The sequence below is a fragment of the Podarcis raffonei genome, chromosome 15 (genome assembly GCF_027172205.1).
Source record: "Podarcis raffonei isolate rPodRaf1 chromosome 15, rPodRaf1.pri, whole genome shotgun sequence".
Classification (NCBI taxonomy): Eukaryota; Metazoa; Chordata; class Lepidosauria; order Squamata; family Lacertidae; genus Podarcis; species Podarcis raffonei.
The window spans coordinates 420,717-435,006 of record NC_070616.1 but is presented as its reverse complement, the minus strand read 5'-3'; the positions used below and the strand labels follow the sequence as shown (position 1 = coordinate 435,006).

The window sequence follows — 14,290 nt, the reverse complement described above, 5'->3', positions numbered from 1 at the left end:
CTTCATTCCCGCGGGGAAGGCGAGGCATCGTCGGAGGGGATGGGCTTGGCCGCCTCTCCGCCGGCAGAGAGCTCCGCATCCCACATCAGGAGGAGGAACGGCTCAGCTGCCAGGCAAGTGGACCGCTGCCAGCTTACTGCTGGTACCCAAGAACGCGCCCGACTCCTTCCTCCAACCCTGCATCTCCCCATCTCTCTCCATCACTTCTTCTGCCTCGCCCAGACTCACCTTTGCCGCGCCCCGCTGTGCCAGCCTCCCGCCAGCCGGACCCCAGGCTCCCAGGCCCGCCCTGGGCACATCCCCGGATCCGGGGATGCAGCTTTAAGGTGCCCCCCTTCCCTGACGCCCTCCCCCGATGGTGCTCCCTCTCCTCGTCTCTGCCTATAGACTGTGCCGCTTAGCCATGTCCGACGCGGAGAGGCTGACGGTCGACTGGTGGGGAGACAGCCCCCGGGCGCCCCAGGAGAGCTCGCCGGGGGCCAGCCCGGCCATCCAAGCGGCCCTGAACAGGATCCTGCCCGACCTGCACCAGGCCATCTCGGCCACCAAGCAGGCGGCCGGCCCCGAGGACCTCCGCGGCGGCCTGGCCGAGATCCTGGCCCTGGTGGAGGAGGCCTGGCTGATGCCCACCGTGGGCAGGGAGGTCGCCAAGGGCCTGTGCGACGCCATTCGCCTGGAGGGGGGGCTGGACTTGCTGCTGTCCTTGCTCCAGACGGCCGACCACGAGACCAAGTGCCAGGCGGCTAAACTCCTGGAGCAGATCCTGGTGGCGGAGAACAGGTCAGCCCGGCAGGGGAACCGGGGAGGGAGGAACGGCCGAGGCGTCTGCAGGTGGCCAGGGCTGGCGAACCTTTCCTTTCAGATCACGGGCCACATTCCCTTCATTGCAAGCTTCCAGGAGCCGCATGCCAAGGTGGGCGGGTCCAGAGGCAAAAGGAGGCCAAGCAATGAATGCCAGGGGTGTTTTTCGGGGGGGGGGGACGGGAGACGGACAATGACCTAGTGCTTCCTTCGTTGGGATTCCTGCGTTGCAGAGGGATGAACTTAGATGATGCTTAAGGGGAGGCACAGTCCCTAGCAGAGAAGAATGGCAGATTAAGCTGATGCAGAAATGGCAAAACTGACCCAAAGAATTAGGAATCGGGAAGACCAAACTTTCAATAAGGAATGGGGGAAATGCATGATTTATTTTAAAAATCATTGTCAACAATTAAAATTATTAGTAGGACTGGAATGATGCTTGTAGTCAAAAGTTCAACTACGGTTTTATTGAAGATTTAGTAGAAGTGGATTAACAGAGAAGTTGCAGGAGAAAAAGTTAAGAGAAGAACCCACGCAAGGGGAGGAGGGAAGTCAAAGGGACCTCATTGGAGGCTGTTAAGCAGACTCTGGACAGCTGTCTGTCAGAGATTATTTAGCTATGCCCCCTGTGCTGCCCCTGGGGGTCCCTCCCAGCTCTGCCCTTCTATGTTTTGATGAGACAGGAAAGGGGCATGGGGATGTTTCCTGCCAGCAAAGAAACTTGAGGGTGTGAAGCAAGGGCCAGGCAGGTGTGTGGCCTCGGGAGAGGGGGTGTGGTTTTGGATGGGGGGTTGCATTTGGCCCCTGGACCTCTGGTTCCCTGTCCTTGGCAATGGGGCAACATTTGTGTGGGGAAAAAGTGACACACTCACCGAAGTTCCTCCTTCCGATACTCCTTCCGACAGCCTTTCTTTCCCAAAGCGATTTTCCCACCCGCTTTCAAAAGGTTTGCTTTTTGAGTGTGCAGGAACCCCCAAAAGGAGCCCTGTGGTTCTCTGCATGAGTCCCTGTTCTGGGCATGCCCTTGCCTGAAGGTGGGCGATCGCTGTGTCCCTGCCTCCAGAGAGATCCCCCCCACCACTCACACCTCTCAATGGCAGAGGGACAGCAGAGGCGGACTGAGAAGGAAGGCAGGGCAGGTTTTCGTGCAGAGACATAACAGTGGTTTTATAGTGGGAGCTCCCAGGGGCCTTTCCGCCTCTGTGAGGGCTGTCGGTGGCACCACAAATGAAGGCTTGCCAAGAGAGGCCCCCGTCCCTCCTGCCAATGGTGCACTTAGGCAATGCATAGTTCAACTATGGGACTCAGGAGGATTGGACAAATCCATAGAGAAGGAGAGGACTCTCAGTGGCTCAGCTCTGCCTCCACAGTCAGAGGCAGCAGTGCTTCTGAATCCCAGTTGCTGAAACTGCAGGAGGGGAGAAAGGGCTCTTGTGCTCGGATCCTGCCTGCCAGTTCCCCTTTTTGAAATCTGTTTGGCCACTGTGAGAACAGGGTGCTGGACTGGAGGGGCCACTGGCAGGCTCTCTCTTAGGTTCTTAGGGAACTTGCTCTGAATGGTCTTTCAGGGGTGGCAACATGTAACGTGGGCACATTCAATGCTTTGCTTTCCATGAAATGGGCCAAGCCAGGCCTGTTGCAAATCCTGCTCATGTTGCTGAATGAGATCCCGGTTTTGACTCTGTCTTGCCCAATGCAAAATGGTTCTTTTAAAATTTAGATTCAGAAGCAATACAAGCGCAATTGGGTGAGAAGATTAAAGATTTTATTCCAAACAGCAAGCAAAAATATACATTACCAAGCAAGTACTTCAATTAGCTATTGAGGAGCCCAGAAATGGCGAAGCGACTCCCAGGTTGCCGTCTTTTGCACAGCACTCTGGCCACAAATCTGTGCCGAACTCCTACCTGGCATGCTCCAAAACTAGATATTTTATAGACCTGTGTCCTATTGGACTAACACCGGCTCAACCAGAGCTACTCTACATCAAAGGCTTTGCTGGACCAGTTTCATCAACACAACAAGGGCCTTTTCACAAAGGATGTTGTTTAGTCGTGTCCGCCTCTTCGTGACCCCCTGGACCAGAGCATGCCAGGCACTCCTGTCTTCCACTGCCTCCCGCAGTTTGGTCAGACTCATGTTTGTAGCTTCGAGAACACTGTCCACCCATCTCGTCCTCTGTCGTCCCCTTCTCCTTGTGCCCTCCATCTTTCCCAACATCAGGGTCTTTTCCAGGGAGTCTTCTCTTCTCATGAGGTGGCCAAAGTATCGGAACCTCAGTAGCATGTTGGACGCCTTCCGACCTGAAGGGCTCATCTTCCAGTGTCATAACTTTTATATGCCTGTTGCCTTTGTCCATGGAGTTTTCTTGGCAGGGATACTGGAGTGGCTTGCCGGTTCCTGCTCCAGGTGGATCACGTTTGGTCAAAACTCTCCACTATGACCTGTCCATCTTGGGTGGCCCTGCACGGCTTAGCTCATAGCTTCTCTGAGTTATTCAAGCCCCTTCACCACGGCAAGGCAGTGATCCATGAAGAGGTTCACAAAGGATATTGAAAGCAATAAAACACAGTAACCAGAGGCAGGAAGGAATAACCAGAGTTGGAAGAGCTGACCATGCCAGATCACTATCTCCTCAAATTATAATAATCTTCTGCGATAATTATCCCATACACCCCCCAAGTCCTGGCCTGACCGCGCTGCTGACTCCTGCCCCCCCCCCCAAATTCTGGAGTCATGTCAGCAGCCATATCTGCCCTGTGTCATACCAGGATGACAAACTATTCGTTGTTGATGTTCATTCAACTTGTTGTTGTTGTTTAGTCATTTAGTCGTGTCCGACTCTTTGCGACCCCCTGGACCAGAGCACACCAGGCACTCCTTTTTTCCACTGCCTTCCACAGTTTGGTTAAACTCATGCTGGTAGCTTCGAGAACACTGTCCCACCATCTCGTCCTCTGTCGCCCCCTTCTCCTTGCGCCCTCCATCCTTCCCAACATCAGGGTCTTTTCCAGGGAGTCTTCTCTTTTCATGAGGTGGCCAAAGTATTGGAGTCTCAGCTTCAGGATCTGTCTTTCCAGTGAGCACTCAGGGCTGATTTCCTTCAGAATGGAGAGGTCTGATCTTCTTGCAGTCCATGGGACTCTCAAGAGTCTCCTCCAGCACCAGAATTCAAAAGCATCCATTCTTTGGCGATCAGCCTTCTTTATGGTCCAGCTCTCACTTCCATACATCACTACTGGGGAAACCAGAGCTTTAACTATACGGACCTTTGTTGGCAAGGTGATGTCTCTGTTTTTTAAGATGCTGTCTAGGTTTGTCATTGCTTTCCTCCCAAGAAGCAGGCGTCTTTTAATTTCGTGACTGCTGTTTCATTCAACTAGCTAGGAGGAAAAGCCTTGATAGCAGCTGCAGGTGTCTCTAGGTAGGGCTAGAGAATAAGACCCCCTTGCCTGGACTCCCGGGGAACCGCTGCTGCCAGTCTGTGTGGGCAATACTGAGCTAGGTGGACCACTGGTCTGCACCATATAAGGAGGCTTTGTATGTTCCTATTTAGAGCACTGTTTATTTAAATTCGGAACCATGAGGACTAGCATCTTGCTTTATTCCTAGGGAGAAGCTGCTGCTTTGGTAGAACAGACCTTTGCAGGCGGAAGGTCCCAGGTTCAGCCCTGCAGGGATTAAATGAGGATTTGGACCCGGGAGAGACCAGGGTTCAAATCCCTACTCAGCCACCATGAAACTCACTGGGTGTGACCTTGAAACCCAGTTGCTACCTCTCAGCCTAAGCTCAATCCCAGGGATGTTGTGGGGATTAAAGGAGGACTGCGACCTGGGAGATCTGGGTTCAAATCCCCACTTGGCTATGATGCTCAGTATCAATGAAATAGAAATCAAAGTTTGCCAGGATCTGCTTGAGAACAAAACAAGCTGCCCTGGGGCACAATGTCCTTTCTGGAGCCCCACAGGAAGGGCCGAGGCAGCCTCTCCCCTCTGCCAGGTGGGCTTTTAAGGGCCCACCGGGGCTTCTAATTGGGAAAATGCATTAGCCGAGACCCAGAAAGACTTTGGAGCCATCGGATGCGCTTCCTGGCAGGAGGGAGCGGCTCTTGGCCTTGGCATCTCCCCTTCCTACCGCCAGCCTGCCTGGCCAGGGCGGGGATCCGAGGCAGGGCAGGGGGAAGGCGGAAGCCGCCTTGTTCTGTTCCATGTGGCCAGGACAAGCTGTGCTGCTGCTGCTGCGTGCTGATTGCTCGTCACCACTCTGGAGGATGAATCAGCTGGCCGCTGTGCCACGATGACGCTGGGGTCTCCAGAGGCAGGGGGGGGCCCTGCCAGTGTGCCCCCTGATGGGAGCCGGGCAGAGAAGGAGGGAGCTGGAAGCCGCAGGAGGGGAGAGTTGCTCTTGTGCTCAAGTCCTGCTTGCGGGCATCCCATAATAGGCATCTGGCCGGCCACTGTGTGAGAGAACAGGATGCCGGACTAGTGGGGCCGCTGGGTGGATTAACAGAGGCAATCAGAGATCACACTAGACAAGAGTTTCAAAAAGCATGGGGAAAATGCAGAGAATACTTCGCAAAACAGTGCCCTAAAATACATACCTGGACTTGTTTTGATTCATGTCTGCAGGAGACTTTGTGGATATTTAAGTTATAATTAGAAAAAGCTTAATAATTATTCATAAAGGAAACAGTTTATAAGAAGTAAATAAGGAGGCCAGATACAGGATAAAGGAAGTCTTTTATGTGGTTGTTTGTATTGTTGTATGTTATGCTTATTGTATGTTATGTTCACGTTTAATGAGGGTGGAATTCTGTATTAGAGGTGGGGGTTTATGTTATGTTGTAAATAAAATTTCTAATAAATTTTTTTAAAAAATTAAAAATAAATAAATAGATGGGCCGCTGGCCTGATCCAGCAGGCTCTTCTCATGCGTGTTTAGCCTGGAGAAGAGAAGACCAAGAAGTGATACAAGAGCCATCTTCAGATATCTCAAAGGGAAGAGGGAACAAGCTTGTTTTCTGTTGCTCCAGGACCTGAACCAATGGCTTCAAGTTACAAAAAAGGAGATTCCAGCTAAAGATTAGGAAGAAATTTCTGAGTGTCAAAGCTGCTGGACAGTGGAACAAACTCCTTGGAAAGTGGACAACTCTCCTTCCTTGGAGGCTTTTAAAACAGATGGCCATCTATCCTCTGCTTAAAAAACTGTAATAATAATAATAATAGTAATAGTAATAGTAATAATAATAATAATAATTTATTAATACCCCGCCCACATCTGGCTGAGTTTCCCCACCTCAAATGGCTCTTGCCCTCAGAGGTGTCTTTCTAAGGTTTATTTGGGATTTTCTTCCTTGACGCTTGAATCCCTTGGTCCTCTGGAGCAGCACAGAAGCAGCTTGCTGCATCTTCCACAGCACAGCGATTCAGGTACCTGAAGATGCAGAATTTGGCAGGGCCAAGAGCATAAGAAGAGGAGCCTGCTGGCCAATGGCCCATCTAGTCCAGCCTCCTGCTCTCACACTTGCCTCTGGGAACCTGAGCGCAGGAGACTTCTGCATCAGCTTCAGAGTCAAGCGATAGAAGGAGGAGGACGTTGAATTCGACAGAAACTGGGATGAGTTCGATCTGGCACCACCTCCTGTTGGGCTGCCTGCCTTCTGCCCCAACAGCCCCCTGTTGCCACCGCATTGCCCCAGACTGATGGCCGTCCTTCAGAGATCCTGTAGCTCTCTGCATTCCCTGTATTTAATGGGGACCACTTGACCTCTAAGTCCCTCTCTAGCTCTTACGGTGACAGTTCTGTTCTCTTATAATTTATCTGGGGGCGGCAGGTCCAAGCTCTCCACTTCCTTGAGATAGGCCCATCTGGCTGGGCCAGGCAGGTCCTGAGTGCAGGACCCAGCCTCCTGCAGAGATGGCATGGGAACCCTGCCAGGGCTGGCAGATGCAGAGGCTGCCAGATTTTGACGGAGGCCGACGTCAGTCGCTCACAGAGGGAGCACAAGTTTTCCCAGAACGGGGTGCTTCGCTCACTTCCTGGAACAAGCCAGCCTGGCAGAATCTGATGGGTGAGGGGGGTGCTGTTTAGCCTTGCAATGCAAAAGCCCCCCCTCTGCTGGCATTGATGCTACCCATCCCGCCGCAGCTATGGGTCCAAGCCCCGGCTGGAGCAAAGTCCCTCCTTCCTTCCTCCACCCCCATAGATGCTGTCTTCTGTATGGCAGCCACACACACACAGTTAACACAGAATATTCTGCAGAGCCAGTGGTGTCAGCCCTGGAGTCCAAACATTCCTGCATTGCAGAGGGTTGGAATAGACGCCCCTTGCGATGCCCTCCAGCTCTGCAGTTCCACAATTCTGTGCTACCTGCCTTCTAGTCCAGCTGATTTGTGATTGTTCCACCCACTCAGGCGACGTGGGGTGTAACAAGGAAGGTACCTCTGATTTTTGAGTGCATTGAGTGCATAAGTACTTTTTGCATTTTCCAGCAACTGATATTCAGAAACATCAATGCCTCTGACCTTGAAGGCAGAGGATGGCTAGGAGCCATTGATACCTCTCTCCTCCTTCCTGGATTTGTCTAATCCTCCTTGGTGCTGTGGGTTAAACCACAGAGCCTAGGACTTGCCGATCAGAAGGTCGGCGGTTCGAATCCCCGCGACAGGGTGAGCTCCCATTGCTCGGTCCCAGCTCCTGCCCACCTAGCAGTTCGAAAGCATGTCAAAGTGCAAGTAGATAAATAGGTACCGCTCCGGCGGGAAGGTAAACGGCGTTTCCGTGCGCTGCTCTGGTTCACCAGAAGCGGCTTAGTCATGCTGGCCACATGACCTGGAAGCTGTACGCCGGCTCCCTCGGCCAATAAAGCGAGATGAGCACCGCAACCCCAGAGTTGGCCACGACTGGACCTAACAGTCAGGGGTCCCTTTACATTTACCTTTTTAAGTTAATGGCCATCCCTGCTTCCTGTGGCAGGGAGTTCCGCCGTTTAACTCTGGGCCATGTGATGAAGGGCCTTCTTTCCACTGCGTCCTCCCCCCGCCCAAGGCTGCTTCCCTGACCCCGTTCTGCCTCCCCCCTCTCTGCCCCTAGGGACCGCGTGGCTCGCATCGGCCTGGGCGTGATCCTGAACCTGTCCAAGGAGCGCGAGAGCCTTCCTCTGGCGCGCAGCACCTCGGGGATCCTGGAGCACATGCTCAAGCACTCTGAGGACACCTGCACGCAGCTGATCTCCGACGGCGGCCTGGACGCGCTCCTCTACTGGTGCCGCTGGAGCGACCCCGTGGTCCTGCACCACTGTGCCGCTGCCCTGGCCAACGCGGCCATGCATGGAGGGCCGGCCAACCAGCGGCTGATGGTGGAGAAGAAGGCGGCCGAGTGGCTCTTCCCGCTGGCCTTCTCCAAGGACGGCTTCCTGGTGCAGTTCCACGCCTGCCTGGCCGTGGCTGTCCTGGCCACCAACAAGGAGGTGGAGAAGGAGGTGGAGCACTCGGGGACCCTGGCGCTGGTGGAGCCCTTTGTGGCCACGCTGGACCCGGGGCACTTCGCCCACACCTTGCTGGGCAGCAGCGACAACAGCCAGGGCAGGACGGCCGAGGACCTGCAGCGCCTGGTGCCCCTCCTGGACAGCTCCCGCCCAGAGGCCCAGTGCCTGGCTGCCTTCTACCTGTGCGCAGAGGCCGCCATTAAGGCCCAGCAGAAGAAGATGCAGGTAGCTTGTTTGCATGCAGAGCCATGAGGACTAGCCCCTTACTTCCTCTCTTAGTTCAGGGACAGAGCCCCTGCTTTGCATGCAGAAGGTCCTGGGTCCAATCCCTGACTAGAATCTGGGTTCAAATCCCCTTTCCGCCATGAAGCTCACTGGCAAGCTGGTCGCTCTCTCTTGGGCTAACCTATCTCGCCAAATGGGGAGGAACAGGAAGCTTAGAGGACAGGAAGCGTTGCCAATGCACAAAGTAATAAATGCTTTGCTCTGCTCAGATTTTCACAGAGATCGGGGCCATCCAGAGCTTGAAGAGGATTGTCTGCTACTCCCCGGACGGCACCACCTCCTCGCTTGCCAAGAGGGCGCTCTGCACGATGGGCGAGGAGGTGCCCCGGCGCCTGCTGCCCACTGTGCCCAACTGGAAACCCCTGGAGGTGCAGAAGTGGCTCCAGCAGATTGGCTTTGTCAAATACTGCCCCAATTTCCTGGTAGGGCTTGCAAGGGGGCGGTGGTTGTGCGGGGAATGGGGATCAGGGCTCCTGGAGAGAGGAGAGGGCCCCTGAGGAGTCTGCAGGTGTCTGTTGGGGGGTTCACAGCTCACTCCCCACGCAGGCCTCCCCCAAAAGCTGCCTCCCTAGCCCACCCCTGGCTAGGGATGATAGAAAAAAAGTCACTTTTTCTACCAAACACCACAACCTTTTTTCATAGCGGAGTCCCTCCATCCCCTGGATCATGTTGCTTTCTCTCCGCTTGCTCTTTGGATGTGAAACTGACCCCATCCTTCCTCTCCCCCCAGGAACACCAGGTGGATGGCGACCTGCTGCTGAGGATGACGGAGGAGGATTTGCGGGTGGACCTCAAGATGACCTCCAGCATCACACGCAAGCGGTAAGGAGCTCTCGGCACCCAGGAAGGAGGAGCTCCTGAGCCGAGAAGCGGGGTTGAGCTGGATGATCTCTGAGGGAACCCACCAGATCAAAAACGGCAGCTGTGCTATTGCTCCCTGAGTACAGCAGTGCTATAAATCTGCTCATGTTTGCCATTCCAACTTTTTTTAAAAGCACACACCATGTTTGCAGGAAATTCAGCTATGCAAAAGGGTTTTGAGCACCTTGAGGGCCAGCCTGTTCCGCCTCCCAAAGTGGCGTGCCTCTGCTCCAACCTGGCAGGAGGTGTCCCCCCCCCCGCCCTACTGAGCTGCCCCCTCCTTCCCCCAGGTTTTTCCGGGAGCTGACGGAGCTCAAGACCTACGCCAACTATTCCACATGCGACCGCAGCAACCTGGCCGACTGGCTGGGCTCCGTGGACCCCAAATTCCGCCAGTACACCTACAACCTGGTCACCAGTGGCATCGACCGCAACTTCCTCCACCGTGTGACGGAGCAGCAGCTGCAAGAGGACTGCCAAGTCCACATGGGCTTCCACCGCGTCCGCATTCTCTCGGCCGCCCGAGGTAACCTCTCCCCTTGCTCTGCAGACCCCCCCAGCCCCCAGGAAGGACACCCTGAGGGTCAGAGCCATTTGGCAGTGGAACGGCCTCGCTTGCCAGGCGGCGGACTCTTCTTCACTGGAGGTCTTAAAACGGGGTTGGGCTGGATGACCCCTGGGTGCCCCTTCCAAGTGTACAGTATGATTCCATGAAACAATTTGCTGTTGGAAGGGAGGGAACAAATGGATCTAAGGTGGGGAACAGTGGCGGAGGAACCCTCTCCGGCACCCGGGGCGGCGCAGCCCATACGGCCACCCACCCCCTTTCTGTCTCCTCCCAGAGATGCTGCATTCGCCTCTGCCCTGCAGCAGCGGAAAGTCCACCTTGGAGGGGACGGACGTCTTCATCAGCTACCGGAGAGCCACTGGGGCGCAGCTGGCCAGGTGGGCAGGGGAACGCCAGGGTGCAGCGCGAACCATTCACACATGCGGGCGTGTCAAAGAGAAAAGCCTTCCTTTCTCCTTCTGTAAAGAGCCAACTGTGTGATGCAGCAGCAGAAAAGGTTAATGCGATTCTTGGCTGCATCAACAGAAGTCCCATGTCCAGATCAAGGGAAACAGGAGGACCGCTCTATCCTGGCTTGGACAGATCACACCTGGAATACTATTAGGAATAACATTCTGGCAATAAGAGCTATTTGATAGCGGAACAGACACCCTCAGAAGGCGGTGGACCTTCATTGGAGGTTTTTAAAGAGAGCTTGGGTGGCCATCTGAAGCGGGTTGGGCTGGATGATCCTTAGGGATCCCTTCTGTCCCTATGATTCTATCAATTGCTTCTAACCTCTCAACCGCTCTGTGCAAGGAAACAGGGGTTGGCCCCCGGCGGCTCTCCCCAACCCAATGTCATCCAGAGGGTGTTGGACTCCAACTCCCAGCAACCCAGGTTGGCCGATGTTCAGGGATGATGGGAGTTGTAGTCCATGGGACCTCTGAAAGGTTGGTCCAAAAAGGCTGCTCTGTGGTTATGGTGGTCGCCAGGATCTCTGACAAGCTGGGCTCAGAGCAAGGTTTGCAGCCTTGATTGGCCAGAAACATGTAATGGCACCATGGGATGGTGTAGAATTAACCTGTGGAACTCACTGCAACTGCACTTTGCGCTACCGTTAGCAGCAGTAGTAGATTTTTACGAGTTGCATTTCTACGTTCTCTAGAGGGGATTGAATGAGAATAAAACGCACCCATTAAGACTTAAAAATAAGACCGTGAAATGGATATAATTATCCTTAGCACTGATATTGTAACACTTTGGAGGCGTTCAGAGCGCTTGCTTATTAATTATGCATTTATTATTCTGCTTTCTGGACAATTGCAGTCTCCCAAAATGGCTCATGTTAATTAAAGAAGGGGAAGTGGGAGTGAGCGGAGGGCTGAGAAACCACAAGCACACACAAGGGGAGGGGGAGACGAGGGCCCACGTACATTATTTCCTTTAAAACAGCCCTGTAAGGCAGGCCAGCAGCAGCTGTGGGAGGGTGCAGTTTGGACTGAGCTTGCAGCCGGAGGGGAAAGGGCATTCTCTAACCCTTTCCCTTTATGCCATCGCCTCAAATCTCTCCGGAGACGCAGTCGGAAAGAACCCAATTATGGGTGCCTGGGTCAACCCCCCTTCCTTTCACACGTACCCTGCCCTGTTTCCGCCTCTCCAGCCTCCTGAAGGTCCACCTGCAGCTGCACGGATTCAGCGTCTTCATTGACGTGGAGAAGCTGGAGGCCGGGAAGTTCGAGGACAAGCTGATTCAGAGTGTGATGAGCGCCCGGAACTTTGTGATGCTGCTTTCGCGCAACGCCCTCGACAAGTGCGTGGGGGACACCGAATGCAAAGACTGGGTGCATAAGGTGAGAGGGCTTCCCCCTGCCAGGGATCGTAGTGTCTCTGTGTTTGGGGGTGGGGTGGGGATGAAACTCAGAGAATCCTAGAAGAGTTGGGTGGGATCCCCCAAAGGACATCTAGCCCAACCCCCTGCAATGAAGGAGACGCAGCCCAGTTCACGACAAAGGGCTTCTCCTTGAGCTGAGCTGCCAGCCATCTGTCTCAGGAGACAACGGAGGAGTGTGCCTTGGGGAGTCAAAACGTTGGAGAGTCGCAGCGCCTGCTGCCGATACAGGAGAGACATGTTTTGTTGCAGCTGGGGCAGAGAAGGCATCTGGTTGTGCAGCTGCAGATGCACCAGGGCGTTTCTTCTCTCTGTGCTCCTCCAAGTGGTCATTGCTCCTCCGGTCACTGCTGTGGATGCATGGCCAGTCTGCCTGTCTCCAGGCACTGCAGTCATCTGCAAGGGATTCCCACAGGGCAGGGATCTCCTTGGGGATCCTGCCATCTTCCATTCTCTGGACATGACCAAACCAGCATAGATGTCACCTAGTGCAAACAGGCCGGGAACATTTGCTCATTGAGAGAGCATATCTTTTGGGGAGACTTTGTCCTGCCACGTGATGCCCAAAATCTTCCTGATATAATGTACGTGGAAGCCAGCAGGACAAGAGGAAGGGAAATCATATTGAACAAACTCACCCCTCCCTAAGCAAGATTTTCTTCTCTCTTTTTAAATGCATATCCTTCACAGGAAATTGTCACAGCCCTGAGTAGCGGGAAGAACATTGTCCCGGTCACAGACCACTTCGAATGGCCGGATCCAAAGACCCTTCCTGAGGACATGAGAGCCATCCTGAAGTTCAACGGGATCAAGTGAGTGGGATCAAGGAGTGTCCCTGGGGATAAGGCGGGGGGGCGGGGGGGGCAATTTCTGGAAGCTGGTGCAACACATCCAGCTGCTTGTGGGAAGGGGGGCGAATCTGGGGAAACGCGGAGAGACGAGGCTGAATCTGAAGGGGTTTGAAACCGATTTAATGCTAATAGTTTCAGGTGCAAAGGACTCTTTGAAGCACCAGGCTTGAAGTTGCACCCTTCCCCCTGCCCCTTTCCAGACCGGTGCTCCACGCAGGGAAAAAATTGGGAGCCCTACACAAGAGCTGTATATTCCCCAAGGCCCCTTCCATCCCAAGCACCCCATGGCTTGGGTCAGCTCAGGGGTCCTCAAACTTTTTCGGCAGGGGGCCGGTCCACTATCCCTCACCAGAGGTTGGCAAGGTTTACTGGACATGGGCCAAATTATTCTCACGGAGATTGTCCGTGGGCTGGACTGGCACAGTGCAATGCTGGAAATCGTGTCTGCGCATGTCTGCGGTGCCAAAAATCGCTTCTGCACATGCCCAGACGCCGAAAACCACGTCTGCGCAGAAGCGATTTCCAGCGTCTGGACATGAGCAGACGTGATTTCCGGTATGTGCGCATGTGCAGACACGATTTCTGGCGCTGCTGTGTGAGTGCCCGCGCCATGCTGCGCTGGTTTAGTGCAGCACGGAGGGGGGACTCGCCGAGTGTGTGGCTCGGTTCAAGGGCTGCTCATGGACCAGTAAAACGGTCTTCATGGGCCGCATCCGGTGCATGGGCCGCACGTTGCCGCAGTGCCTCAGACCTCGTTGGGGGCCGGACTATATTTTGGGGGGGGAAATGAACGAGGGATGATGAGCGCGTGCGAAAGGGCTCCAGAGAGGGGCTGCTTAAAATGGCAGCCGCTTGAGCGCTGCTGCTGGCACCAACCAAGCCCAGCCCCCTGCCTCCTCTAGGCAGGGCAGGGAAAAGCCAGGAGGAGGGAGGGAGGAGGCGCCGCCGCCATAGGCGTGAGAGGGAAAGAACACGCACTGGCAATCCATGCAGCGATTTCTGGACCGTCCGCGGGCCAGATTTAGAAGGCTATTGGGCCTGATCCAGCCCGCGGACCTCTGTTTGCCGACCCGTGGTTTAGCTGTTTCATTTCCACTTCCCATGCAGATGGTCCCACGAATACCAAGACGCCACCATTGAGAAGATCATCCGCTTCCTGCAGGGCCGCTCCTCCCGGGATTCCTCCGCTGGCTCGGAAAACAGCCTGGAGTGTGGGCCCCCTCAGAACTAGGGAACTGGAAGGTGCTCCCCCCAACGGAGCAGAGAAGAGGGTGGTGGGTCGGAGTGGGAAGAAGAGGGTGACCCTTTGCTTCTGTCCCCAAGTCTGCACTGCCCTAGAGAGGGGCCTCACCCCCTGCCCCCCCTGCTTTTGCAGGCTCAGCCACCGCTGCGTCGGTGCCCCCTGCTGGCTCCCTTTGGGAAATGCCGATTAGGTTATGCAAAACTCCGGAAGAAAATGCTGCTTGCTGCCTGCCCTGCGAGGACAGTTGGAGCAGCAAACTTTCTCCCTCCCTAGTGGCCTTTCACCAGAGGCTCTTAACTCTTTGTGTGCCTGGGTAAGATTTTC

The 14,290-nt window shown here is 54.7% G+C and overlaps 1 protein-coding gene across 1 annotated transcript; it reads left to right on the top strand.

Annotated features, from left to right (window-relative positions):
• The first annotated feature begins 24 nt into the window (after positions 1-24).
• Positions 25-14,180, top strand: SARM1 (sterile alpha and TIR motif containing 1). Its single transcript, XM_053366351.1, has 9 exons — positions 25-780; positions 7,895-8,513; positions 8,783-8,995; positions 9,304-9,395; positions 9,725-9,960; positions 10,277-10,379; positions 11,645-11,834; positions 12,563-12,684; positions 13,831-14,180. Exons 1-9 carry the CDS (start codon positions 356-358, stop codon positions 13,952-13,954), a joined length of 2,124 nt encoding a protein of 707 aa, XP_053222326.1. The 5' UTR covers positions 25-355; the 3' UTR covers positions 13,955-14,180.
• Positions 14,181-14,290: the final 110 nt, after the last annotated feature.

Coding starts and splice junctions, on each gene's coding strand:
- SARM1 (XM_053366351.1), top strand. CDS start 356: ATGGTGCTCCCTCTCCTCGTCTCTGCCTATAGACTGTGCCGCTTAGCC. Junction 8,996..9,303: donor AATACTGCCCCAATTTCCTG/GTAGGGCTTGCA, acceptor CTCTCCCCCCAG/GAACACCAGGTGGATGGCGA. Junction 11,835..12,562: donor GCAAAGACTGGGTGCATAAG/GTGAGAGGGCTT, acceptor TATCCTTCACAG/GAAATTGTCACAGCCCTGAG.